The following is a 26,937-nucleotide window of genomic DNA, read 5'->3' as shown; positions in this document are numbered from 1 at the left end:
GCTATATGAAGCAACAATACCAGAGTGGGCACACTCGCTATATGAAGCAACAATACCAGAGTGGGCACACTCGCTATATGAAGCAACAATACCAGAGTGGGCACACTCGCTATATGAAGCAACAATACCAGAGTGGGCACACTCGCTATATGAAGCAACAATACCAGAGTGGGCACACTCGCTATATGAAGCAACAAAAAAAAATGAAAATGCAATGAAAACTTTTTTATTCAGTATATGGGAATTTAACCGCAAAATGTATTTTTATGTGCAATACATCATCATGCACATCCTTTTATCCGCAAGAAGTTCATTTGATGGAAACACATCTCTGGTAGGAAAATGTGCATATTGTTTTTATGCAGATTTTAGAATATCTGAATGAAAATCTGATGGAAACCTAGCTACTGGCTAAACTCACAACAATGTTCTCTAAAGGTTCTCTAAAAGTATTCATCTTTTGATGAGTAGATTTCGAAGCTCATTGGATTAAATGGATCCAGTTTCTGATTCTCTCTGATTCTCAAACAGTAAGCAATGAAAATAACCTCCTTTCTATGCTGCTTATGAATACATGTAGTTTCCATAGTAATCCATGTCAAAGTTACCTTGCATTAGGGCCTGGCTATTACAGTAGTAGCATCTGGGTCATGGTGTCTGTCTGTCTGTCAGTCTGTCAGTCCTGTGGGCTGGACCAACTGAAGATGATTAGGGGGGTATTGAGCAGTTTAAGGATGAGCCGAGGATGAGATGATTGTCTCCAGTGTGCGGCCTGGGTGATAATACGCAGCTCATGTCCTTCTTAGCTGCACCCCCCCCCCCCCCCCCCAAATTCATGAGGGAGAGCTGAGTCAGGAGGCTAGGTCTTAACCCCCCCCCCCCCCCCCCCCCCCTCACAGCCACATCTCCCCATGTTCATCCCCTATAGCCCTAGGCACAGATTATGACCTTGACCTGACCACTCGTGTGGGCGGAGGGAGGGGCTGTCCCTCTTTAGCCATCCACAATGGACAGAGCAGGAAAAGTGTGCTAATTACCAGCGCTAACGATGTCCTTGCTTGTCACAGTTTAGCGCCGCTATTTAGCCACGGGATAATAACATCGTAGCCTCAGTGAGAAGTTCAGTGTGACATTATCACGATCACTTTGTGTGATTGGGAGCAGGTGAGGCTTTAGTTGCTAGCGGTTACGGGATCTGAATTTTGGATGAGTGCGGACCTGAGTTGCATGGCTAATCTGAGTTGGCCAGCAGTCTGACTATGAACCTTATGAAAGTAGACCTCCGAATTGAGTGGAATAAAAACATCAAAAAATAAAATGTTATATTCTTTACAACTTGTAAGTATTTTGATTTAGGTCTAGGGCTTAGTCGGACTAGTGTCACCGAAAGTGTGACGTCCAAAAAACAAAAGCATCCTCGCTTGCTTAGCAACCAGACAGGATGTTATATCTGCGTTTGGTTTTGTTTTGAGTTTGACTCACTGACTCCCGTTAACTGAGAAGCGACTGGTAACCCAACGTGGTCAGAATCAGACAAAATAAATTCCCCCGCATCTGTTCTGTACAATTTGGATAACAGCTCGGAGCACGACAGGCTGGCATTACCGAGCCAGAGCCTATAATCATTGTGCTGTAAAAAAGGCAGAATCCAGCAGCCGCAAACCATGTGGCCTCCTCGGAGTGCTGACCAATCAGAACCATCCCCAGCCACTCTGCCTCGTTACCATGACACCCTCCGCTGTCTCTTCCTGGTTAGCAATAATGTTCCATGGCTCCTGTTTTCATGTTAGACAAAGTTATGCTGTAACTAGAATCTTCACTGAACTTGATTTGGACATATTCAGTTGGACTTGATGCTCCAAATGTAAGGAAACAGGGGAAAACGATTTAATTTAATGAGATGTATCTGTATCTGATTTATCTGTGTTTTGTATTTTCTACAATAAAGTAGACACTTGAGGACGTCACTCTTCAACAACCAATTCAACATTTAGTGAACCAAAATGTTTGCCCATCGCCATAAAGCGACAGAGAAATTTGTCTGGGATATTCCCTCAAATGCTAAGCGCCTATTTTCCATCATTATGCTGTTTAATGCGATCAGAGCGCTAATCAGATTGAGTGGAAGTACCTCCATGACACACTTATGTCCATGGCTGCTGCTGCTGGGTTAGAGGGAGCTGGTGGGGAATTTGGCAGCCCTAACCACTAAACCCCTCTGGTTTGGTCTCGACAAGAGGCTAGGGCAGTGGTGTCACTGTGGGAGAGAGAGGACGTTTAGTTTCCTTTCAAATACTTTCAGCAAAATTCAGTTCAAAATTAGCAAACTGGCACATTTACAGAAATGTTGCTAAATGTGCATCGTCCCTGTAACCTAATAAGGTCAATTTTCACTGAGTTCTGGAGTGCCCGATGGGCAGGTGTTTGCACTTTTGGGACTATGTTATTGGTTCCATTGCACCAGGCAAGCTCAGTCGAATGCAGCTAAAGTATTTGAAGTAAACAAAATACTATTTGAGCTGTCTGGCCTTTAGCGAATCAGACTGACTGAGGCTCAGTATTCCAGTTGGACTACTGCAGTTTACTTGAATGTTTTAAACAATGAGGTACATACATAAATAAAATCACTGTAGCGTATCTAGACAGAGACTACAAACTGGTCTCTTCTCCCATCTGAATGTTGGGGGAACAATAATCTCATTTTAAGCTCTTAAGCGACTTAGTTGAGTTCTGAATGTGTTGAATAAAGTATCTTACTGTAAGGTTCAAGATGAGTAGGGATGAGACCAAAAAGTGCTTGGTGCTTAGGAGTCTGTCATTGGGGTGTCATACATACAGTGCATTCGGAAAGTATTCAGACCCCTTGACTTTATCCACATTTTGTTACGTTACAGCCTTATTCTAAAATGTATTAAATATTTTTTTCCCTCATCAATCTCCACACAATACACCATAATGACAAAGCAAAAACATGTTTTTTTAGAAATGTTGCAAAAAATCTAAAAACATTTAAACTAAAATATCACATTTACATATGTATTCAGACCCTTTACTCAGACCTTTTAGATGTTCGATCGGGTTCAAGTCTGGGCTCTGGCTAGCCACTCAAGGACATTCAGAGACTTGTCCCGAAGCCACTCCTGCATTGTCTTGGCTGTGTGCTTGGGGTTGTTGTCCTGTTGGAAGGTGAACCTTCGCCCCAGTCTGAGGTCCTGAGCGCTCTGGAGCAGGTTTTCATCAAGGATCTCTCTGTGCTTTGCACCGTTCATCTTTCCCTCGATCCTGACTGGTCTCCCAGTTTTTAAAAAATCCATTTTAGAATTAAGCTGTAATGTAACAAAATGTGGAAAAAGTCAAGGGGTCTGAATACTTTCTGAATGCACTGTACCTCAAAGCCAAGGGAAGAACAGGTTGATTTGCCACTCATGAAGTCTGTTTGAATTCCAATTGCTTCAGTATACAGAAATACAGTTGGTAGATGAGAGGTTCTTGGTCAGTATAGGTGTGTGTGCTTACAACAAAATGTGGAAAAAGTCAAAGGGTGTGAATACTTTCTGAAGGCATTGAAATTTGGCTTTAAAAGCTTTCCGCCTTAAAATCTCTGACCCTCAGGCAATGGCTCAGGAGAGACACTGTCTTCTGTGAAGTCGGCCCAAGAGAATTGTGTGTGTGTGTGTGTGTGTGTGTGTGTGTGTGTGTGTGTGTGTGTGTGTGTGTGTGTGTGTGTGTGTGTGTGTGTGTGTGTGTGTGTGTGTGTGTGTGTGTGTGCGCGAGCGTGTATATGTGTGCGCACACAGCTGTATGTGGTGATGGGTGGATTTGTGTGTGTGGATATACGCTTGCGTTTGTGTGATCTTTCGTATGCTACACATCAGACTCTCCATTTCCTGCATAACGTTTTGTTATAATTCTGTAGTAGAATTTTCTTCTGAGGATGAAGTTTGTTGTGAGTGACAAGGTAGAATGGAGCTGTTTTGAGTTGTTATGTGACATATTTAATTAACTGTAGCTGTAGCTATGTGCTGTTGTGTTGTGCCATGTTATGGTACATTGTGTCTTTCCCTGTTGGAGTTTTGTGGGGGGGGTTTTGTGTGCTTTTTGCTATGTTGTGTTACTATGTGTGTGTGCCTTGTTGTGTTTTAATGTGTCATGTAAAGCAATGTGTGTTGCTAACCCCCTGACTCTGTGTTTCAGTCGTGACAGTGACCTCTCTACGATCATCTCCAACCTCCACCACACCAGACAGCACGGCATGCCCGAGAGCCAGCCCGCCACCGACCTCAGCACCAACACAGGACACACAGGTAGGATAAATGTGTGTTTGTCTATTTTTCTCTCTCCGTATTCCTTATATTTGTAATGAGGTTACGTATTCTTCTATTAGCATGAGTAATTAATCACTATTATGCATTAGTCCCTTAATTTTCTGTAATTTGTTTGATTGGGGAACTTACTGTAAGCTTATTACTGATTCCTGAAGGTGGCTCTCAAGTCAATTACTAAATGTAATTTTTTTGCCTGTTCTATTGCACTCCAGGTTTTTCCTTAACCCCCTGTTTTAAATGACCACTAAATAAATAGCTTTGTTTGCCATTAATCCAGTTTCATGGGCATAAAGGAACCATGGTGTGTGTTAAGCTAAGAGCCTTCTAACAGCTTACGGTTAAACACCCCTAACACCAGACACTGTTTCATTAGTTTTAGTTGTTCTGAATCAGACTGTTTAAGTCCGGAGTTAGACTGAATGTTGGATATGTATGCTTTCAGGTAGATACGTGTGTAATATTTCTGGGTAACATGGCAAAAGTTAGACACGATAGAGTTAATTGGTATTTAGATACTCTAGCTGTTGTGTGTTGTATTGTGTCTTTTCTGTTTTTTTGTCCTTACATATCATGCTTTGTGCATATGTGTGTTTAGGGTGTGTGTGTGTGTGTTTTCTATTCAGTAGACATACACTACCAATAATAGGGATTAGCCATGTCGGAAGTCCCCAACTGTTTTAGTAGTCAGAGGTGTCTGGAAGGGCCTTGTTTTACTGCAACGACATACTGTACTTTTAAACTGACAAATATATATTTTTTTAACCCAAACTATGTCCCAAATGTTGGTTAGGTGGGGACCTGCTGGTTTGTGGGTTAAAAATAGGCTTAGACCAGCTGAGTTTCCGTTTATACAGTTTGTCACAAGAAAAATCAAAAGGCTGGAGGTGAGTCACAGAATAAAAAGGAAGTGGTAAAACTTTGTTACATTTGTAAAGGGTGGCAGGTAACTTAGTGGTTAAGAGCGTTGGGCCAGTAACCGAGACGCTGCTGGGTTGAATCTCTGAGCCGGCAAGGTGAAACATCTGCTGTTCTGCTCTTGAGCAAGGCAGTTAACCTCCAACAACAACTGCTCCCTGGGTGCCTTGGACGTCGACTAAGGCAGCCCCCCGCACCTCTCTGATTCAGAGGGGTTGGGTTAAATGTGGAAGAAACATTTTGGTTAAATGCATTCAGTTGTGCAACTGACTAGGTATCCCCTTTACCTTAGTGTCAAATGTCCTTTATAAAGTTAATCTTAAAAGGGAAGTTCAGGATTCTACAACTTGAGGTTAGATGGTTCCTCACTCTGAAAGTAGTCTATGGGCCAGGAGAAACTGTAACCCATGGTTTGGTTTCCTTTAAAACAGCCAATACAAACTTATCAAGAGTTACCAACAAAGTTGACCAACCACAGATTTAACCCATAAAGAAGTACCCTTACCATGGTCAAGTAGTATAGTATTCAGAGAGCAGATCCTTATCCCCTGTGGACGGTCTGTTCCTCTTCATCCCATTAGTCAGAGGGTCATACATGTAGCATAATCATCCTACAAATCCAACACCTCGTCCTCTACACTGTCTCTCTGAGCTCATCCCTCTAGTAGCTTAATTGCCCATACAGTTTGCTAATAGAAAGGGATGAGGGGTGGAGGTGTGGAGGGACGAGGGCATGGAGGGGTGTCTGCCTATCCTTCCTCATTTGCGTGGGACACGGGGGTGTTATAGTCTCAGACGCCCAGTGTTTTTAGACCCCAGTTTGGGACGGATTTCCCAAAAAGACCTGTCTAATCGGCTGCTAAGCTTAATGGGGAAATCAGCTCGTGAATGTTAATCTTAATGGAGAAAGACACAAAGGGATGGGTAGTGGGGATATGAGGGGGGAGGGAGGGAGATTTGAGCGCGGTGTGGCCTGCGCCGGAGGGGGCCTGGGCCTAAAATCTGTCAGTTTGAGCGTTACAGGGAGATTTAACAGGGTGGCTAAGCGGCTCGATCTGTGTCTGTAAACAAGTCCAATCCCATCAGCCACTGGCTCACATTCTGTCTGCCGGTGAAATTAGAGAGCGACACACTCACATACACAGTAGTGCATGTTCATACACACACACACACATGGGGATGTGTGCTCATACACACACACACACACACACACGAACACACAGACACACACTTCCACAAACAAGTACACACACAAACACATAAACACACACACAACGCAAACACTGGGACACATGGAGGTAATAGGACAGAGAATGAACACACCTTATTGGTAAGATCAGTTTTGGAGAGTGTAGATGTATATAGTGAGTTTTGAAAAGTTTTAATACTTGACATAAACTTTTGAATCGTTTTTTGACCATTCTTGTCATGATGGTATAAACCGTTTCAAATGTTATACAGTGCATTCGGAAAGTATACAGACCCTTTGACTTTTTCCACATTATGTTATGTTACAGCCTTCTTCAAAAATGTATTACATGAAATGTTTTCCTCACCAGTCTACACACAATACCCCATAATGACAGAGTGAAAACTGGTTTTAGACATTTTTGCAAATCTATTAAAAATAAAAAAACAGAAATAACTTATTTACATAAGTACTCAGACCCTTTGCTATAAGTCTCAAAATTGAGCTCAGGTGCATCCTGTTTCCACTGATCATCCTTGAGATGTTTCTACAACTTGATTGGAGTCCACCTGTGGTAAATTCAATTGATTGGACATGATTTGGAAAGGCACACACCTGTCTATATAAGATCTCACAGTTGACAGTGCATGTCAGAGCTAAAACCAAGCCATGAGGTCAAAATAATTGTCCGTAGAGCTCCGAGACAGGATTGTGTAGTGACCAAGAACCTGATGGTCACTCTCACAGAGCTCCAGAGTTCCTCTGTGGAGATGGGAGAACCTTCCAGAAGGACAAACATCTCTGCAGCACTCCACCAATCAGGCCTTTATGGTAGAGTGGCCAGATGGAAGCCACTCCTCAGTAAAAGGCACATGACAGCCCGCTAGGAGTTTGCCAAATGGCACCTAAAAGACTCTCAGACCATGAGAAACAAGATTCTCTGGTCTGATGAAACCAAGATTGAACTCTTTGATCGGAATGCCAAGAGTCACGTCTGGAGGAAACATGGCACCATCTCTACGGTGAAGCATGGTGGTGGCAGAATCATACTGTGGGGATGTTTTCAGCGGCAGGGACTGGGAGACCAGTCAGGATTGAGGGAAAGATGAACGGAACAAAGTACGGAGAGATGCTTGATGAAAACCTGCTCCAGAGCACTAAGGACCTCTGACTGGGGAGAAGGTTTACCTTCCAACAGGACAATGACCCTAAGCACACTGCCAAGACAATGCAGTAGTGGCTCTGGGACAAGTCTCGAAATGTCCTTGAGTGGCCCAGCCAGAGCTCGGACTTGAACCCGATCTAACTTCTGTGGAGAGACCTGAAAATAGCTGTGCAGCAACGCTCCCCATCCAACCCGACAGAGCTTGAGGGGCTCTGCAGAGTAGAATGGGAGAAACTCTCCAAATACAGATGTGCCAAGCTTGTAGTGTTATACCCAAGAAGACTCAAGGCTGTAATTGCTTCCAAATATGCTTCAACAAAGTACTGAGTAAAGGGTCTGAGCACTTATGTGAATGTGATATTTCATTTGATTTATTTTTCATAGATTTGCTCAATACAAAAAAGTGTTTTTCTTTGTTATTATGGGATATTGTGTGTAGATTGATGAGGGAAAAAAACAATTTAATCCATTTTAGAATAAGGCTGTAACGTATCAAAATGTGGAAAAAGTAAAGGGGTCTGAATACTTATCGAATACACTGTAGCTATCATGTCATGGGGTGAACTTTTGTTTCTATATCAACTATTTCAATAGTGACTCTGGCTGTGGTGGGATTGCGACAGTATCAGAGGAGACCCAGACTGGGTCCTGAATGGCACCCTATTCCCTATATGACCAGGGTCTCAAAAGTAGTGCACAATATAGGGAATAGGGTGCCATTTGAGATGCACCCCCAAACAGACATTACTTCTTACTCTAGTGCTGTACCTCTGTAATACTATAATTGAGTACTAACTGCTCTCTGTTCTGTTGTAGCATCAGTTATTTTATTCAGCTCACTCCCCACTCTGTGTCTAACTTCCATAACAGGCCTGTGGTTAGAGAAACAGGCAGAAGTAAAGAGGGACAGAGAGACAGAGAGAAGTAAAGAGGGAGAGAGAAACAGAGGCAGAGAGAACGGGATAGGTTGTGTAGCGGAAGAAAAGTTTGGAGAGGGAGAAAGACAGAGGGAGAAAGAGACAGAGAGAGCGATGAATGAGTGTGGTGCCGGTATCAGGGGAGGGCAGACAGCGGGTGTGGCGGCAGTGTGTGAGTGTGTGTGTGTGTGCGCGCGTGTCTGTGTGCATGAGTCAAAGGAAAGGGAAGCAGGCTGCTGGGCCGTCTCCGCGCCGGAGTGGGCCGTTAATTAAATCTGAGGGACAGACAGGAGGGTTGACTCCCCCCTCCTTCCTCTCCTCCCTTCCTCCCTCCACCGTCCGCCTCCCAGGCCTCTGGCTACTCTGGGGCTGTGGGAGGGAGGGAGGGAGGAAGGGAGGGAGGGAGGGAGGGAGGGAGGGAGGGAGGGAGGGAGGGAGGGAGGGAGGGAGGGTGGGTGGGAGGGAGGGAGGGAGGGAGGAGGATGGGAGAGAGCAGGGGCGCCGGGCTTAGCGTCTGGCTGCCTGTGGAAACTGTAAACCTTGGCTCTGCGGTCAGACCAGAAAGACTCTAACGGGCGGATAAGGTGTTTTTTTTATCACTTTTTTTCTCTTCATTCAGACTCCCAGACGTAGTTATAGAGGAGATGACGATGTGTGTGTCGGGGAGGGGGGTGGGGGTCAGGGAGGTTTGTGTTTGTGTGTTTAAAAGGCCAAATTTCTTTTTAACAGGGTATTATTTGCCTCAAAAGGAGTGTTAGTACCATCTTGGTCCATCATACTCCTATTAAACCCCCACACACCTTTTTGATCGTCCATCATAGGTTGATGATGACTATGACACGATTCATTGGGTTGAGTCTGGGGTACGGTGAGTGCGCAGATGGCTGATGTGACCAATCTGAGCCCGGAACACTCTTTGGCACACTGGACATGGTACTTCTGTAGTCTCTTGACCGACGGCTCTGTTATTACTGGTCTTGCTCTGTTCTCTCTTCACCATGGCATTTTGGTCCTGCTGGTTTCAGAGGTGGTAGCGCCATCCTGGATGAGATTCCGCTAGGTGGGACGATCCTGAGCAAGGCTTTCCCATTAGCTTAGATCGATGTTAAAGCTCTTGAGGGAGGTCTTCAGGGTGTCTTCAAAGCATTTTTTGGGCCCACCTTGTGCTCGCTTCCCATTCTTCATGTCTCCGAAGTAGATCTGCTTAGGGAGACAGGTAGCAGGCACCCTGGTCACATGGCCCACCCGTCTGAGCTGTGCTTTCATAAGCAGTGTGGGAATGCTCGTCATTTCGGCATGGCTGAGGATTTCAGTGTCTGGGATTCTGTCCTGCCACTTGATCCTCAGTAGCGTCCTCAAACAGTTCAGGTGAAAGTGATTAAGTGTCCTGGTATGGCATTTGTACTGTAGACTGTCCAGGTTTCGCAGCCATAAATAAAGGTCGGTAATATAACTCCCTGGAAAACCCTCAGTTTTGTTTCCAGTTTGATGCCTGTTCTTTCCTACACCGAATCTCGCAGATGGCCAAAGGCTGCACTAGCCTTGGGGATCCTGATGTTTGTTTCATTGTCTATGTGAACAGCACAGGACATTGTGCTACCAAGGTAGGTGAATTTGTCCACAGTTTTACCCCCTTTTCTCCCCAATTTCGTGATATCTAATTGGTAGTTACAGTCTTGTCCCATCGCTGCAACTCCCGTACGGACTCGGGAGAGGCGAAGGTCGAGAGCCATGCATCCTCTGAAACATGACCCTGCCAAGCCGCACTGCTTCTTGACACACTGCTCGCTTAACCCGGAAGCCAGCCGCACCAATGTGTCGGAGGAAACACCGTACAACTGGCGACCGAAGTCAGCTTGCAGGTGTCCTGCCCGCCACAAGGAGTCGCTAGAGTGCGATGGGACAAGGAAATCCCGGCCGGCCAAACCCTCCCCTAACCCGGACGACGCTGGGCCAATTGTGCGCCGCCTCATGGGTCTCCCAGTCAGGGCCCGGCTGGGACACAGCCTGGGATCGAACCTGGGGCTGTATTGACGCCTCAAGCACTGCGAAGCAGTGCCTTATACCGCTGCATAGCTGACAGTTTCTGACCTTTCACAGAGATGGTTGGGTCAACGTAAAGGATTACCAGCGTCAGGTTGGTCCATAACTTCGGTCTTCTTTGTACTGATTGTAAGGCTGATGAAAAGTTGTCCATGAGGATCTGCAGATCAGCTTGTGAGCCAGGAGCTAATGGTCTGCAGACAAGAGGTCGCAGCAGAAGTGGGTAGAGTATTGTTAATTAGATTGTAATTTACTATAGTAAAAGTAGCCCTCTTATGAAACTACTAGAGTAAAAGTAAACAATTACGCGGTCAGAAAACGACTTAAGTGCTAGTTCCAAATTTAGTTAGGAGATTTTTTACACCTTATGGTAAATTGTGACAGCAAACAAAAAGAACAACAACTTGGTGCAATTGATTTGACATGTATGTATTTTTTAAGCCTGCCAGCACCATCTTGCAGATGTCCTCCAGCACAGGTAGTCTCCAATGAAGACTGACAGGCTGTACAGTTTCAATTACGGTCTTATTCAAAGTTGACTTAATATTTATCACTAACCACGTTTCCATCCACAGTTTTTATATGAGTAAAGTCACCGTATATAAAAAATCACTATAGCTGTGTTGGAAACAGGAAGTTTCGGTACAATTTCATAAATGCCGGCAGATCATTTGTTCGTTCAACATGGTGGGATCTTTTTGTGTCAGTACAATTAATTATGCGAGAAATGGCGGTGTAAATGCCTTTATGCGCAAATATTGATCTAATAACCATCATATCGAAGTAAACTTGAAGTCACGCGATGACATGGTGTGTGGTCCTCCCACTGCGATTCGGGAAACCATTCAGTTAAAATTAGGCTACATATGAAATAAATGATGATGACCTTCAGGGTGGTGGAAGTGGAAGTATGAGCTTGATGCTCCTTTCCAATAAATGTTGAGGTTCTTGTTCTGGTGACATGATGATCGATGCTTGACAGCTGTTTTGGTGGAAGCACATCACTGGAGGGAAAATGTGCATATTTTTGTAATGCGAATTTTATAGTATTTGCATGAAAATCTGTCGCAAATTGGATGGAAACCTAGCTACTGTACTCAATTTCATAAAAAAGTAAACGGTACTTGAGACATTGGAATAATTTCACAATTTCAATAGCATTAATGAAAATGGATTTCACAATATAATTTTAAGTACATGGTGAATGCGTAGCCTACTAAAAAGATTAACACCAAGTGTGATGTTTCACTTTTTACTCAGAATGTATCAAGGAGGATCAGGTAAGTATAACAACAGTCAAACAATCAATATCGACATTTCACTATCAATCTGTCACGTGTGCTCCCTCTCCAGCCTCTAGGTCACCAGGCTGCTCGTTATGGCGCACACCTGTCACCATCGTTATGCGCACCTGCGTGTCATCAGACTCACCTGGACTCCATCACCTCCCTGATTACCTTCCCTATAAATGTCACTCCCTTTGGTTCCTTCCCCAGGCTTTATTGTTTCTGTTCCTGGGTCATGTCTGTGCGTTGTTTGTGTTACGTGTTGGTTTCATTTATTTATTAAGACACTCACTCCCTGAACTTGCTTCCCGACTCTCAGCACACATCGTTACAGAATAACGCCTCAACTAACCGAAGCATCAGGGAGTTTTTTTTTTGTGTGTCAGTGGGAATGACGTCAGGTCCTGGAGCCGCTACAGGCTCTCATGCCTCAGTCAGATCGAGAGGCTCCCCTGCCTCAGCCGGCTCGTCTGTCTTTCATGCCATCGCAGAATCGCCAGGCTCCCCTGCCTCAGCCGGTCTGTCAGGTTCCCGCGCCCCAGCCGGAGACAGGTTCCCGTGCATTAGCAGGGGAGACAGGTCTGCTCCTGATCCCCGGGATCGTCCCTTTGGTTGGCGTCCTGCAGCTGGAGCCGAACGCGCCAGGGAGGGGATACTGTCACGTGTGCTCCCTCTAGGTCACCATGCTCCCGCGTCTCAGTTGGATTGACAGGTTTTCTGCGCCTCAGCAGAGGTGACCGGTCCGCTCCTGATCTCCGAGGATCGTAATTTTGGAGGGCGTCCTACAGCTGGAGCCGTGCGCCGGGGAGGGGGTACTGTCACGTGTGATCCCTCCGGCCTCTAGGTCACCAGGCTGCTCGTTATGGCGCACACCTGTCACCATCGTTACGCGCACCTCCCTGATTACCATCCCTATCTATGTCTCTCCCTTTGGTTCCTTCCCCAGGCGTTATTGTTTCTGTTCCTGGGTCATGTCTGTGCTTTGTTTGTGTTACGTGTTGGATTCATTTATTTATTAAGACACTCACTCCCTGAACTTGCTTCCCGACTCTCAGCACACATCGTTACACAATCATGTTACTAGTATGCAAATCAGACACATTTCCGGATGGAATTAAACATCAAGGTAGATATTCAGGTAAGAATCGTGTAAGTAATAAATAATCAAACAGTGCAGATATCAATTGCCATAGACAACGCAATCATCTTTTTCCTGTCAAGGTAGGATATACCCTCCATCCTCCTCTTCCGAACCTCTCCTTTCCTCTTTGAAGGCTATTTTATTTTCTTGGCTGGCCCGTTCTCCTCCCCCTCGGTTGTGCCACTAATTTATTTCTAGTAGCTATATAAGCACATCGCAGTAAGCACAAAAAGCTTACTGAGATGTTTCACTATATGACAGATGTGCTTATAGGGCTAAAAACGGAATTTAGACACACACACACCACACACACACATTGAGAGAGCAATGGAGTGCAGCTGATTCAAATAACCAACTCATCATCAAGCTTTGATTATTTCAAACAGCTGTGTAGTGGTCGGGCAAAAACCAAAAGGTGCACCCCCCCGTTGACTAGAGGCAACCTAATATGATAGCTAGCTAGTTAGCTATTGCCACACACATCTGATTTATCTGTTCACTCTTTATGCAAATGACAAGGTGGTTAGTTAACCTCGCCAACAAGCAGAGGCCATATGGGGAACTAAAAACCAGACAGCAAACATTCTGTCAGATTCTGGGTTAGCCAAAGCAAACTAGCCAGCTAGTTAGCTAGCTACCTTGCCATTTAATTTGCACTCGCCCTCAAAACACAATTTTAACAGCAGAATTATATCAGAGAAATACTAATCTTACTCTAGAAATATATAATATTACAAAGTTAGAAGGTAATTATAGTGCAACTTACCTCTGATCGTGTTTGGCTAAGAACCCACAAACAAAAATGTTCCTAGGAGTGAAGACGTGCACTTCACTTCAAGAGGTGATGGAGATGCAGAGTTTGACAGACAACTTTGAAAGCCACTGGACTTGAGAGTTTTGATGACAAGATATTTTGAATACATTTCATTGGTCAAGGGGTCGTGAAACGTTCTTACACACGTAAAGGGGGAACCAATAGTACCGATTCATGTAAAAAAAATTACAAATAACATTTGGAGTGACAAGGTTTTAATCTGACAGCGAAGATATAATAATATAAAGCTATGTACCTGAAGTGATTTGGTAAAATGTAACAGAGTAAAAAGTTAACTCCGTCCTTCAGAAATTAGTTGAGTAAGAGTACAAGTACAGCCCACAGAGAGTAACTAGAAAAGGACTAGTGTAAGTACATCTAACGCGTTACTTGTAGCCCATTACTACCCACCTCTGTGTCGCAGACAGTCACCGCCTCAACCTTTGTGTTGGCATGCATCCTCCTCAGGTTGAACAGCCCCCCATCAAAGCGGTAGTTGAAGTGGATCCCAGTTGGTGCTAGAACACAGCCTTGCTTCACTCTGTGACTGGAAACTACTCAGATGACTCTTGGTGATCTTGCATATTAGCCATCATGCCATCATGGAACTCATGCACCACTGTGATACATTTTTCTGGGCATCAAAACTTTGACACACACACACACACACACCCTGATCACTGATATACAGTGGGTGAACCCAGCCCTCCTATAAATTCATGGGTTATTCTAGCTACATTTTTTCCTCTTCAATCATCTCACTCCCTAATCTCTATCCATCTCTCCCTTTGCCCCCCCCCCCCCCCCCATCTATCTCTGCTCCCCTGAGGTTGCGCTGTGGGAGAGAGGAACAGCGTGTGTGTTAATGCGTGTGTGTGGCGCGGCAGTGGCGGTGGTGAACCCTCTCTCAGTATGAACGGAAGATCCTCCCTCCCTCCCCCTACCCCCCGTCGGTCCGTAGCCAATCAATGAGGGGCTTTCAGGGCCGGCGGAGCCCCAGCTCACAGAAGGGGGATCAATAAGTCATTAGCACCATTCTGTCAGCTGTAATGTGGAGATTGATCGGGGGCCACGGCTCCAGGCCCCTTCCCCAGCCCCACTCCACTTCCCCCCCAGCCTGATAAAGATGACAGATTAACGGAATAAGAGGGGGAATTAAGGAGTCTGGCTGTCTGAGCTGTCAGCGGGCCCTCCACGGGAAGAAAATATAGAGAAAAAGAGGAGAAAGAAAGAAGGGATGAGGATGAAAGGAAGAGAGGAGAAGAGAGAGAGCGAGACAGAGGATGTCCCTGTGGTTGCTTGACGGCTTCTGTGGTAGATTATGAAGATGCCTAGGCTGGTTCTTCCTCTGTTGAAGGCTGTTTCCCTTTCTTTCCAAATACACCATTCTCATCCCTCATTCTCCTGGAAGGGAGTGGGTTTCCTATACAGTTGGCCAGAGGGCAGAACAGGACAAGGCTCCCTGGAGTTTTGGAGTTTTGAATGGATGGCTGAGGGGAAACAAGCAGGAGAATTAGCGAATAAGCATTGGTGTTGGGAGTTAAGGAGATAGCATTTGAGCTAACAGAGCTCAGACTGGTTTAAAGCGGGTTTGGTGTTAAATGGAAGCCTCAACATTTTAAACCTCTAAAAGTCTAAGCTGTTGGGGGTGGGTTCTACTAAACTAACATATGGTCATACCGTGGATCATTTAGTTATTTGAATTTTAGGATCCCTTTGTTTTATTTTTTGATACAATATTGAATTTGGCCTTTATTACTATAGCCCATAGAAACGCATTGAATAACACATTCATAAATGGAAAACATTTGCCTATTATACTTTTCAAAATTCTTCAAGCTGTCAAAGTGGTTGTTGATCTTGCCATAGATTTTCAAGTAGATTTCAGTCAAACTGTAACTCGGCCACACAGGAACATTCACTGTCTTTTTGGTAAGCAACTCCAGTGTGGATTTGGTCTTTTGTTTTAGGTTATTGTCCTGCTGAAAGGTGAATTCTTCTCCCAGTGTCTGGTGGAAAGCAGACTGAACCAGGTTTTCCTCTAAGATTTTGCCTGTGCTTAGGGATTACAAGCATACGTTTAACATGATGCAGCCACCAACGTGCTTGAAAATATGGAGAGTGATACTCAGTAATGTGTTCTATTGGACATAACACTTTGTATTTAGGACAAAATGTCAATTGCTTTGACACATTTTTTGCAGTATTGCTTTAGTGCCTTTTTGCAAACATTTTTTGGAATATTCGTATTCTGTACAGGTTTCCTTCTTTTCACTGTCATTTAGATTAGTATTGTGGAGTAACTACAACATCGTTGATCCATCCTCAGTTTTCTCCTATCACATTTACAATAAAATAAATTGTAGTTTAGCAGATGCTCTAATCCACAGAAATGTAAAATTAGTGCATTCATCTTAAAATAGCTAGGTGAGACAACAACATATCACAATTGTATCAAGTACATTTTCCCTCAACAAAGTATTTATTTTATTATTTTTATGGAGGCGCCATGAGTTATTTAAGATACTTTCAGACTTTTTCGAAAGATGGGCAGGGACTCGACTGTCCTGACTTTAGGGGGAAGATTGTTCCACCATTGGGGTGCCAGGACAGAGAACAGCTTTGACTGGGCTGAGTGGGAGATGGGAGGGCCAAGAGACCAGAGACGTAGTGCTCGGGTTGGGATGTAGGGTTTGAGAATAGCCTGAAGGTAAGGAGGTGCAGTTCCCCTTGCTGCTCCGTAGGCAAGCATCAGGGTCTTGAAGATGATGCAAGCTTTGTCTGGAAGCCAGGGGAGTGTGCGGAGGAGCGGGGTGACATGGGAGAACTTAGGAAGGTTAAACACAAGGTGGGCTGCGGCATTTTGGATAAGTGGCAGGGTTTTGATGGCACAAACGGGGAGCCCAGCCAACAGAGAGTTGCAGGATTCTAGATGAGAGATGACAAGTGCCTGGATTAGGACCTGCGCTGCTTCCTGGTCGTACTCTATAGATGTTGTAGAGCATAATCCTGCAGGAGGGAGTCACTGCTTTGATGTTTGCAGAGAACAACAGGGTGTTGTCCAGGGTCACGCCAAGGTTCTTTCGACTCTTGGACGGGGACACCGTGGAGTTGTCAACTGTAATGGAGAGGTCTTGTAGCGGGCAGGCCTTTCCTAGAAGGAAGAGCAGCTCAGTTTTGTCGAAGTTGAGCTTGAAGTGGTGGGTCGACATTCAAGCTGGGATGTCTGCCAGGCACGCAGAGACGCGTGTCACCACATGTGGAAGGAGAAGAGTAGTTGAGTGTTATCCGCATAACAATGATCGGAGAGACCATGTGAGGATATGACAGAGCCGAGTGACTTTGAGTAAAGAGAAAAGAGGAGGAGGGCCTAGAACCGAGCCCTGGGCGACACCAGTAGTGAGAGCACTTGGTGCAGACACAGATCCTGGTAGGAGTGACCTGCCAGGTAGGATGCAATCCTATCACAGCTATTAAACTCTAACTGTTTTAAGTCACTATTGGCCTCATGGTGAAATCCCTGAGTGGTTTCCTTCCTCTCTGGCAACTGAGTTAGGAAGGGCACCTGTATCTTTGTAGTGACTGGGTGTATTGATACACCATCCAAAGTGTAATTAATAACTTCACCATGCACAAAGGGATATTCAATGCCTGCTTTTCTTTACCCATCTACTAACAGGTGCACTTCTTGCCAGGCATTGGAAAACCTCTGTGGTCTTTGTGGTTGAATCTGTGTTTGTAATTCACTGCTTGAACCTTATAGATAATTGTATGTATGGGGTACAGAGATAAGGTAGTCATTCAAAAATCATGTTAAACACTTTTATTGCACACACATAGTCCATGCAAGTTATTACGCACTTTTTTACTCCTGAACTTATTTAGGCTTGCCATAAGAAAGGGGTTGAATACTTGTTGACCCTCATTTTAATTCATTTTAAATTCAGGCTGTAACAACAAAATGTGGAAAAAGTCAAAGGGTGTGAATACTTTCTGAAGGCATTGAAATTTGGCTTTAGAAGCTTTCCGCCTTAAAATCTCTGACCCTCAGGCAATGGCTCATTAGAGACACTGTCTTCTGTGAAGTCGGCCCAAGAGAATTGTGTGTGTGTGTGTGTGTGTGTGTGTGTGTGTGTGTGTGTGTGTGTGTGTGTGTGTGTGTGTGTGTGTGTGTGTGTGTGTGTGTGTGTGTGTGTGTGTGTGTGTGTGTGTGTGTGTGTGTGTGTGTGTGTGTGTGTGCGTGTGTGCCTGTGAATATCAGCCCTGTCTTTCTATAAGCCTATTTCCACGAACAGGGTTTAAATAGTATGGAAGCTCGGCAATCCCAGTATTTTATTTCAGGTCTGATATAGGCTAATGTATTAAATATTTTATCAATCATGGTTAAAATAATCAAGAATATTATACTACTGGTTATGCATTTACACACATTAAAGGCCAATAGTTGGACATGTATTAGAAATGGAGAGAGGAGAAGACAGGAGAAAGAAGGAAAAAGACACTGGAGCTTACTCCTTTCATTCAAGTAGACATTGAGAAAGAGAGAATCTGTATGTGTGTGTTTGCACTTGCAGAGTGCCCCCCCACCCTCCCTCTTTCTCTCTCTCTCTCTCGATCTCTCCGTCTCTGGGGAGGGGTAGGGAGTGGATCTCCAGATGCCCGGAGAGAAAACATCAAACGGGGGGATCATTAGTAAACCTCCTTCCTCCGACACTAGGGCTCCTCTCTTCCACAAACCAAACAAAAGCCTCCAAGACCCCAACTCTGCCACTCCAAACACTATTTCATGCTTTCTTCCATCTCTCTCTCTGTCTCCTTCTCTCTCACCCTTTATTCCTCTCTCTCCTCTGCACTCTCTCTCTTCCTTTTCCTCCCACTCTGTCTCTCTCTTTCTTTCTTGTTAAAGAGAGTAGAAAGGTTAGGGGTCAAGGGTTAAAATGTCTCCGTTCAAGGTTGGCCCCTCGATTCAGGATCTTTCCTTGTTGTCAAGGTAACAATAAAAGGGAATGAACTCAGTTGAAGATATAATATGGATCACCAAAACCATTCTCAAGGATTTATACCAGATCTTGTTTCCTGTCCACTTTGACCCTTTTCAACAATGCAAAATATCAAAACAGAAGCGAGCACTTCACCTGATAGAAAAAAAGCATGGTTTTCTTTTTCCACCCAACCTGTCCATAAAAATATACATGGAGAAGAGAGAGAGAGAGAGAGAGAGAGAGAGAGAGAGAGAGAGAGAGAGAGAGAGAGAGAGAGAGAGAGAGAGAGAGAGAGAGAGAGAGAGAGAGAGAGATGGATGGATGGATGGAAGGAAGTAAGAAAGGAAGAAAGGAAGGAAGGAAGGAAGGAAGGAAGGAAGGAAGGAAGGAAGGAAGGAAGGGAGGGAGGGAGGGAGGGAGGGAGGGAGGGAGGAAGGAAGGAAGGAAGGAAGGAAGGAAGGAAGGAAGGAAGGAAGGAAGGAAGGAAGGAAGGAAGGAAGGAAGGAAGGAAGGAAGGAAGGAAGGAAGGAAGGAAGGAAGGAAGGAGTTGCATGCAGCTTGACCATCGTTGTGAGAGGACACCGAGACACAGAGAGAGAGACAATGACAAATGGTTTGATGAAGAATGCAAAAGCCTAAGAGAGAAATTGAGAAACCTACCCAACCAAAAACACAGACATAAAAAAAAAACTGAACCTACACCTTAACTATAGTGAAACACTAAAACACTACAGAAAAACACTAAGAAAAAAGAAAGAACAGCACGTCAGAAATCAGATCAATGGAATTTCACATGCCATATAATCTAAACACTTCTGGGAAAATAAGAACACACTAAAGAAACAACAACATGAAGAGCTATCTATCAAAAATGAAGATGTGTGGATAAACCACTTCTCCTATCTTTTTGGCCCTATAACAAAGAATAAACAGCAAAAACGTATACATACATCAATTACAAATCTTAGAATCAGCTATTAAAGACTACCATATCCAACTACAGGACAAAATACAAACCCTCCAACCCAAAAAGGCCTAAAGTGTTGATGGTATCCTAAATGAAATTATCAAATCTACAGACCACAAATTCAAACTGGCTATACTTAAACTATTTAACATCATCCTCAGCTCTGGCATCTTCCCCAATATTTTGAAGCAAGGACTGATCTCCCCAATCCCTATTTTTTTTTGACAAATTCAATCCCAATAACTACTGTGGAATATGTGTCAACAGCAACCTCTGGAAAATCCTCTGCATTGTCATTAAAATCAGACTCCTACATTTCCTCAGTGAAAACAATGTCCTGAGCAAATGTCAAAATGGCTTTTTACCAATTTACTGTACGACAAACCATGCATTCACCCTGCACACCGTAATTGACAAACAAATAAATAAAAACAAATGCAACATCTCATGCTTTGATGATAAAAAATAAGCTTTTGACTCAATTTGGCCCCCATGGTCTGCTATATAAATTGATCGAAAGCGGTGTTAGGGGAAAAAAACATACAATATTATGAAATCAATGTACACAAACAACAAGTATGCAGTTAAAATTGGCAAAAACACACAGATTTCTTTCCTCAGGGCCGTGGGGTGAGACAGGGATGCAGCTTGAGCCCCACCCTCTTCAACATGTACACTGATTATACAAAACAGTAAGGACACATGCTCTTTCCATGACATAGACTGACCAAGTGAATCCAGGAGAAAGCTATGATCCCTTATTGATGTCACTTGTTAAATCCAAGTCAATCAGTTAACTTCTTCTGGCTGCAAGCCCGAGGCCGGCCACAATATGACAACAGCCACTTCAAGTGCAGGGCGCGAAATTCAAAATATATTTTTTTGAAATATTTAACTTTCACACATTAACAAGTCCAATAAAGCAAATGAAAGGTACACATCTTGTGAATCCAGCCAACATGTCCGATTTTTAAAATGTTTTACAGCGAAAACAGCACGTATATTTATGTTAGCTCACCACTAAATACAAAAAAGGACAGACATTTTTCACAGCACAGGTAGCATGCACAAAGCCAACCTAACTAACCAAGAACCAACCAAACTAACCAACAAACAACTTCATCAGATGACAGTCTTATAACATGTTATTCAATAAATCTATGTTTTGTTCGAAAAATGTGCATATTTCAGGTATAAATCATAGTTTACATTGCAGCTACAATCAGAAATTGCACCGAAAGCAGACAGAATAATTACAGACACCAACGTCCAATACCTAAATACTCATCATAAAACATTTCTGAAAAATACATAGTGTACAGCAAATGAAAGACAGGCATCTTGTGATTCCAGCCAATATTTCCGATTTCTTAAGTGTTTTACAGCGAAAACAGAATATAGCGTTATATTAGCTTACCACAATAGCCAGAAACACAAGCCCTTCCCCAGCAGCAAAAGTTAGCGATCGTAACAAACCAGCAAAAGATATATAATTTTTGACTAACCTTGATAAACTTCATCAGATGACAGTCCTATAACATCAGGTTATACATACACTTATGTTTTGTTCGAAAATGTGCATATTTAGAGCTGAAATCAGTGGTTATACATTGTGCTAACGTAGCCTCTTTTTCCCACAACGTCCGGATATTTTTCTGACACTTTTTCTGACACACATATTCTGACCAAATAGCTATTCATAAACATAACAAAAAAATACATGTTGTATAGGAAATGATAGATACACTAGTTCTTAATGCAATCGCCGTGTTAGAATTCTAAAAATAACTTCATTACGACATCCAGCTTAGGTATAGCGAGAGAGTACCCAAAAGCTGGGCGCAAACGACTAGCACAACATGTTCGACAGATATATGAAATAGCATCATAAAATGGGTCCTACTTTTGCTGATCTTTCATCAGAATTTTGTACAAGGGGTCCTTTGTCGGGAACAATCGTTGTTTGGATTTAGAACGGCCTTTTTCCCTCTCGATTTAGCAAGCACACTTGCCAAGTGGCGCGAATCTTTCCATGTCAACAAACGGAAGAGAACGGAACACGGCAAAACTCCCGGAAAAATTTCAATAATCTGATTAAACTATATTGAAAAAACATACTTTACGATGATATTGTCACATGTATCAAATAAAATCAAAGCCGGAGATATTAGTCGTCCATAACGACAGCTTATCAGAAGGCAAATCCAGGTCCCTTGACGCGCTCTCCAGAAAACAGGAAACTGGTGACACGTCATACAAAGAGCTATTATACGAGCCCAGATCAAGTTACACACTCCATTTCTTCTCTCACTCCTTGTCGACATCTAGTGGAAGACGTATGAAGTGCATCTAAACGAATAAATATCAAGGACTTTAATAGGCAGCCCCTAGAAGAGAGCATCGATTTCAGATTTTCCACTTCCTGTCAGGAAGTTTGCTGCAAAAGGAGTTCTGTTTTACTCACAGATATAATTCAAATGGTTTTAGAAACTAGAGAGTGTTTTCTATCCAATAGTAATAATAATATGCATATTGTACGAGCAAGAATTGAGTACGAGGCCGTTTGAAATGGGCACCTTTTATCCGGCTACTCAATACTGCCCCTGTAGCCCAAACAGGTTAAAGAAGTATGTTTAAGCCTTAACACAATTGAGACATGGATTGTGTACGTGTGCCATTCAGCCTCTGAAAGACAAAATATTTAAGCGCCTTTGAACGGGGTAAGTAGCAATTCAATATTAGGATGGTGTTCCTAATGTTTAGTATACTCAGTGTATATCAATGAATTGGCTAGGGCACTAGAACAGTCTGTAGCATCCGTCCTCACCCTACTCAACTCTGAAGTCAAATGTCTATTGTTTACGGATGATCTGGTGCTTCTGTCCCCAACCAAGGAGGGCCTACAGCAGCATCTAGATCCTCTGCACAGGTTCTGTCAGACCTGGGCCTTGACAGTAAATCTCAGTAAGACAACAATAATGGTGTTCCAAAAAAGGTCCAGTTGCAAGGACTACAAATTCCATCTAGACACCGTTGCCTCGGAACACAGAAAAAACTATACTTACCTTGGCCTAAACATCAGCACCTCAGGTAACTTCCACAAAGCTGTGAATGATCTGAGAGACAAGGCAAGAAGAGGCTTCTACGCCATCAAAAGGAACATACAATTTGACATGCCAATTAGGATCTGGCTAAAAATACTTTTAATCAGTCATTGAACCCATGCCCCTCTATGTTGTGAAGTCTGGGGTCCACTCACCAACCAAAAATGTACAAAATTTGACAAATACCTAATTGAGAATTCTGCAAAAACATCCTCTGTGTACAATGTAAAACATCAAATAATGCATGCAGAGCAGAACTAGGACGATGCCCGCTAATGATCAAAATCCAGAAAAGAGAGTTAAATTCTACAACCACCTAGGAAGCAACAACCAAACTTTACATCACCTATAGAGAGATGAACCTAGAGAGAAGAGCTCCCTATTGGTTCTGGGGCTCTGTTTACAAATGCAAACAGACCCCACAGAGCCCCAAAATAGCAACACCATTAGACCCAATCAAATCATGAGAAAACAAAAAGAGAATTACACTGCCATGCTGATCCTCAACACAGGGGCCCTTCAGGGGTGCGTGCTCAGTCCCCTCCTGTACTCCCTGTTCCCCCATGACTTTATGGCCAAGCAAGACTCCAACACCATCATTAAGAGGTCTTGCTGAATTCTCTTGTGAATTCAATGGTTTTTACTAGATTACTTGTAGTTTTTCATGTTGTCTGTCTGTAATTTTTGTAATGACTTGGTGCTGCCTATCTTGGCCAGGACGCTCTTGAAAAAATAGATTTTAAATCTCATTGAGCCCCTCCTGGTTAAATAAAGGTAAAAAAAAATAAAAAAATAAAAAGTTTGCCGACGACACAACAGTGGTTGGCCTGATCCCCGACAACGATAAGACAGCCTACAGGGAGGAGGTCTGAGACCTGACAGTGTGGTGCCAGGATAACAACCTCTCCCTCAACGTGATCAAGACAAAGGAGATGATCGTGGACTACAGGAATAGGAGGGCCGAGCACGCCCCCATTCTCATCAACTGGGCTGTAGTGGAGCAGGTTGAGAGATTAAAGTTCCTTGGTTTCCACATCACTAACGAACTTTCATGGTCCAAACACACCAAGACAGTCGTGAAGAGGGCACAACAACGCCTATTCCCCCTTAGGAGACTGAAAAGATTTGGCATTGGTCCTCAGATCCTCAAAAAGTTATACGGCTGCACCATCGAGAGCATCCTGACTGGTTACATCAACTGCTCGGCCTCCAGCCACAAGGCACTACAGAGGGTAGTGTGTACGGCCCAGTACATCACTGGGGCCAAGCTTCCTCCCATCCAGGACCTCTATACCAGGCGGTGTAAGAGGAAGGCCCTAAAAATTGTGATTTGATTTGACACATTGGAAATAATGAATCCAAAAACTGGAATGCTATCCGGCCCTAAACAGAGAGTACACAGTGTCAGAATACTTGACCACCGTGACTGACCCAAAATTAAGAAACGCTTTGACTATGTACTGACTCATTGAGTATAGCCTTGCTTTTCATAGAGGTTGCCATAGATAGTAGACCTGGCTCTCGAGAGAAGACAGGCTATATGCAGACTGTCCACAAAATGAGGTGGAAACTGAACTGCACCTCCTAACCTCTGCCAAATGTGCAACGATATAAGAGAGATATATTTCCCTCAGATTACACAGACCCACAAATAATTTTAAAGCAATTTAAATGTTGATAAACTCCCATATCTGTTAAAGTAAAATACCACAGTGTGGCATCACAGCAGCAAGATTTGTGACCTGTTGCCATGCGAAAAGAGCAAGCATTGGAGCACAAGCACTATTGTAACTACAACCATTATTTATCTCTTAACTTATATTCCCTATTGTATTTAAACTATGTGCATGTTGTCACAACACTGTACATAGCCAATAATATAACATTTGAAATGACTCTTTTCTTTTGAAACTCTTTCACTTGCTTTGGCAATCTAAACATGTTTCCCATGCCAATAAAGCCCATTTGAATGTAAATGAGAAGGAGAGAGAGGACTAGAGAGAGAGACATAAAGAGCGAGAGAGAGCAATGACAAAAGGCTTCTTCCTTCCTGCTCTCACCGCATGTGTTGCGCTCTGCATCAACACCCACTCTTATTAGGCGGATATTGATTTGAGGTTTGTTTGGGGCCGGGATGGGTGGATTGAGGAGGAGGGGGGAGAGGGGGGAAGAGGGTAGTAGAGGAGGTTGGTGCTGTAATTGTACACTAGATGCTCTCCTCTCTGGCGACAGGGGGGGAGTGGTGTGAGGGAGTGGGTGTTAATGTGAGGCGAGAAAACTCCCCCATACTCCAATGGGAGGAGTGTTCAAACGCACCTACAGGGTTGAGAGAGAGGGAGAGAGAGAGAGAGAGAGAGAGAGAGAGAGAGAGAGAGAGAGAGAGAGAGAGAGAGGGAGAGGTGAAGCGAGAGGAAGAGTGTGTGTTTGTGTTTCTGTGAAAGAGAGTGGAGAGAGATGGGAAAACGCAGGGCAGAGACATGATGCACTGAACTAAAGAAGAACGAAGGCTACCTAAGATTTGTGATGAAAGGAGGACAGAAGGTTGACTTTCCCTTGACTCTGACTGCTCCTCTTTGACTGTGCGGTTTGTGGCATTCATTCTAATAAGTAATAGCACAACCAAAGGCTTTGTGTGATGACTGACGTGAGCAATAGAGAGAGAGAGAGAGAGAGAGAGAGAGAGAGAGAGAGAGAGAGAGAGAGAGAGAGAGAGAGAGAGAGAGAGAGATGGGGGAGAGAGAGAGAGACAGAAAAGAGGGAATACAAGATAGAATGTTAGGAATAGTGTGGAAGAAAAAGTGAAAGAGCAACATAATTCCCTCTCCCCACACGCATACATACACACCTCTCTCAACCATGTACTCAGGTACATAAAGAAAAGAGCAGGAGACAGATAGGTAAACCTCTGTGTACTTGGAGGCCTTAACTGACCACTATGTGTGTGTGTGACTGTTCACAGATAACCTTCTAGGCAAGAGGAGAGCCTACTCCCCCAACAGCAGCAGCAAGTGCCCCTCGGACATCAAGAAGTCGCGCAGCGTTTCCCCCAAAGGTAAGATTGCACTGTGTGTGTGATGTTACTGATGTGTTGAAATATGTCAATTTTTTTTAAAGGAAGGTTGGTGGACAAAGGAACGTGAGAGAAGGATAGAGGAGAGGAGGGACAGAGAGGAGAAGAGGGAAAGGAGGAGTGGAGCTTCATTGATTTACAGAAAGTGTGAGCTGGTGTTGAGTGACAGCATGGGGTCAGTGTTACAGTGAGGTTATCCGCCGTGCGCACACACACACACACACACACACACACAGTAGATGTGCAGACACACGTGACACATTCTCAGTTTCCCTATCACACTCAGCCCCTTGCTATCTCATACAGTCATTGAGCCACACACGCACACGCACACGCACACGCACACGCACACGCACACGCACACACACACACACACACACATACACACACACACACAGTCTGTGTGTTCACCATAGTCAGTGAGAGTTGGGAATGCCATTAGGAATTGCCACTTCCTTTCCTCTCTTATCCAGCCGCTTCCCTCCCGTTTAATTTCTCCCTTGTGTGGAATGAAACTGGGATCCCTGTGAGGGGCTGGCTTGTCCACCCTGTCTTGTCTCCGGGGTCCTGGGGAAGACTTCCTAAGTCACTGATGCATTGTACAGCAGGCAAAGCCAAGGGCAGCCCACTCCTATCCTGCCCCATCTCTAGGGAGCCACAAATTACATGCATGCACACACACATGAGAAGACAGACAGCACATGCCACGCACACACACTGTGCAAAACGATCTTAGATAGCTATAACTTTAAAATGTAAATGCTTCAAACATAGAAAGGACCTTGTGTCATTGAGTAGATAAAAAATATCATTTTTGACATAGTGTAATATTACATCCTAAATGGCTCCCTGCTCATAGTGCACTACCTTTGATCAGAGCCCTATGGGCCACGGTCAAAAGGAATGCACTATATAGGGAATTGGATGCCATTTAGGACGTCTATGTGACGTTGAGGTGTGTGTTGAGTAGAGTGGATTTCTGTGCAGTGTTCAGTGACCTTTGCCTTCTGTATGACCTC

General features: G+C 44.0%; 1 protein-coding gene across 1 annotated transcript in view; it reads left to right on the top strand.

Annotated features, from left to right (window-relative positions):
* LOC120058688 (sterile alpha motif domain-containing protein 11-like) overlaps positions 1-26,937 on the top strand; it is an 83,370-nt gene that overhangs the window by 22,826 nt on the left and 33,607 nt on the right. The window contains exons 3-5 of the mRNA XM_039007433.1: positions 4,195-4,304; positions 10,634-10,648; positions 25,808-25,900. Of these exons, the coding sequence (XP_038863361.1) occupies positions 4,195-4,304; positions 10,634-10,648; positions 25,808-25,900 (218 nt within the window). The remainder of the gene's footprint in view (positions 1-4,194; positions 4,305-10,633; positions 10,649-25,807; positions 25,901-26,937) is intronic.

The sequence above is a fragment of the Salvelinus namaycush genome, chromosome 14, assembly GCF_016432855.1.
Source record: "Salvelinus namaycush isolate Seneca chromosome 14, SaNama_1.0, whole genome shotgun sequence".
In the NCBI taxonomy this organism is placed as follows: Eukaryota; Metazoa; Chordata; class Actinopteri; order Salmoniformes; family Salmonidae; genus Salvelinus; species Salvelinus namaycush.
The sequence above is the reverse complement of the archived record's forward strand: the minus strand, read 5'-3'. Positions and strand labels throughout refer to the sequence as shown.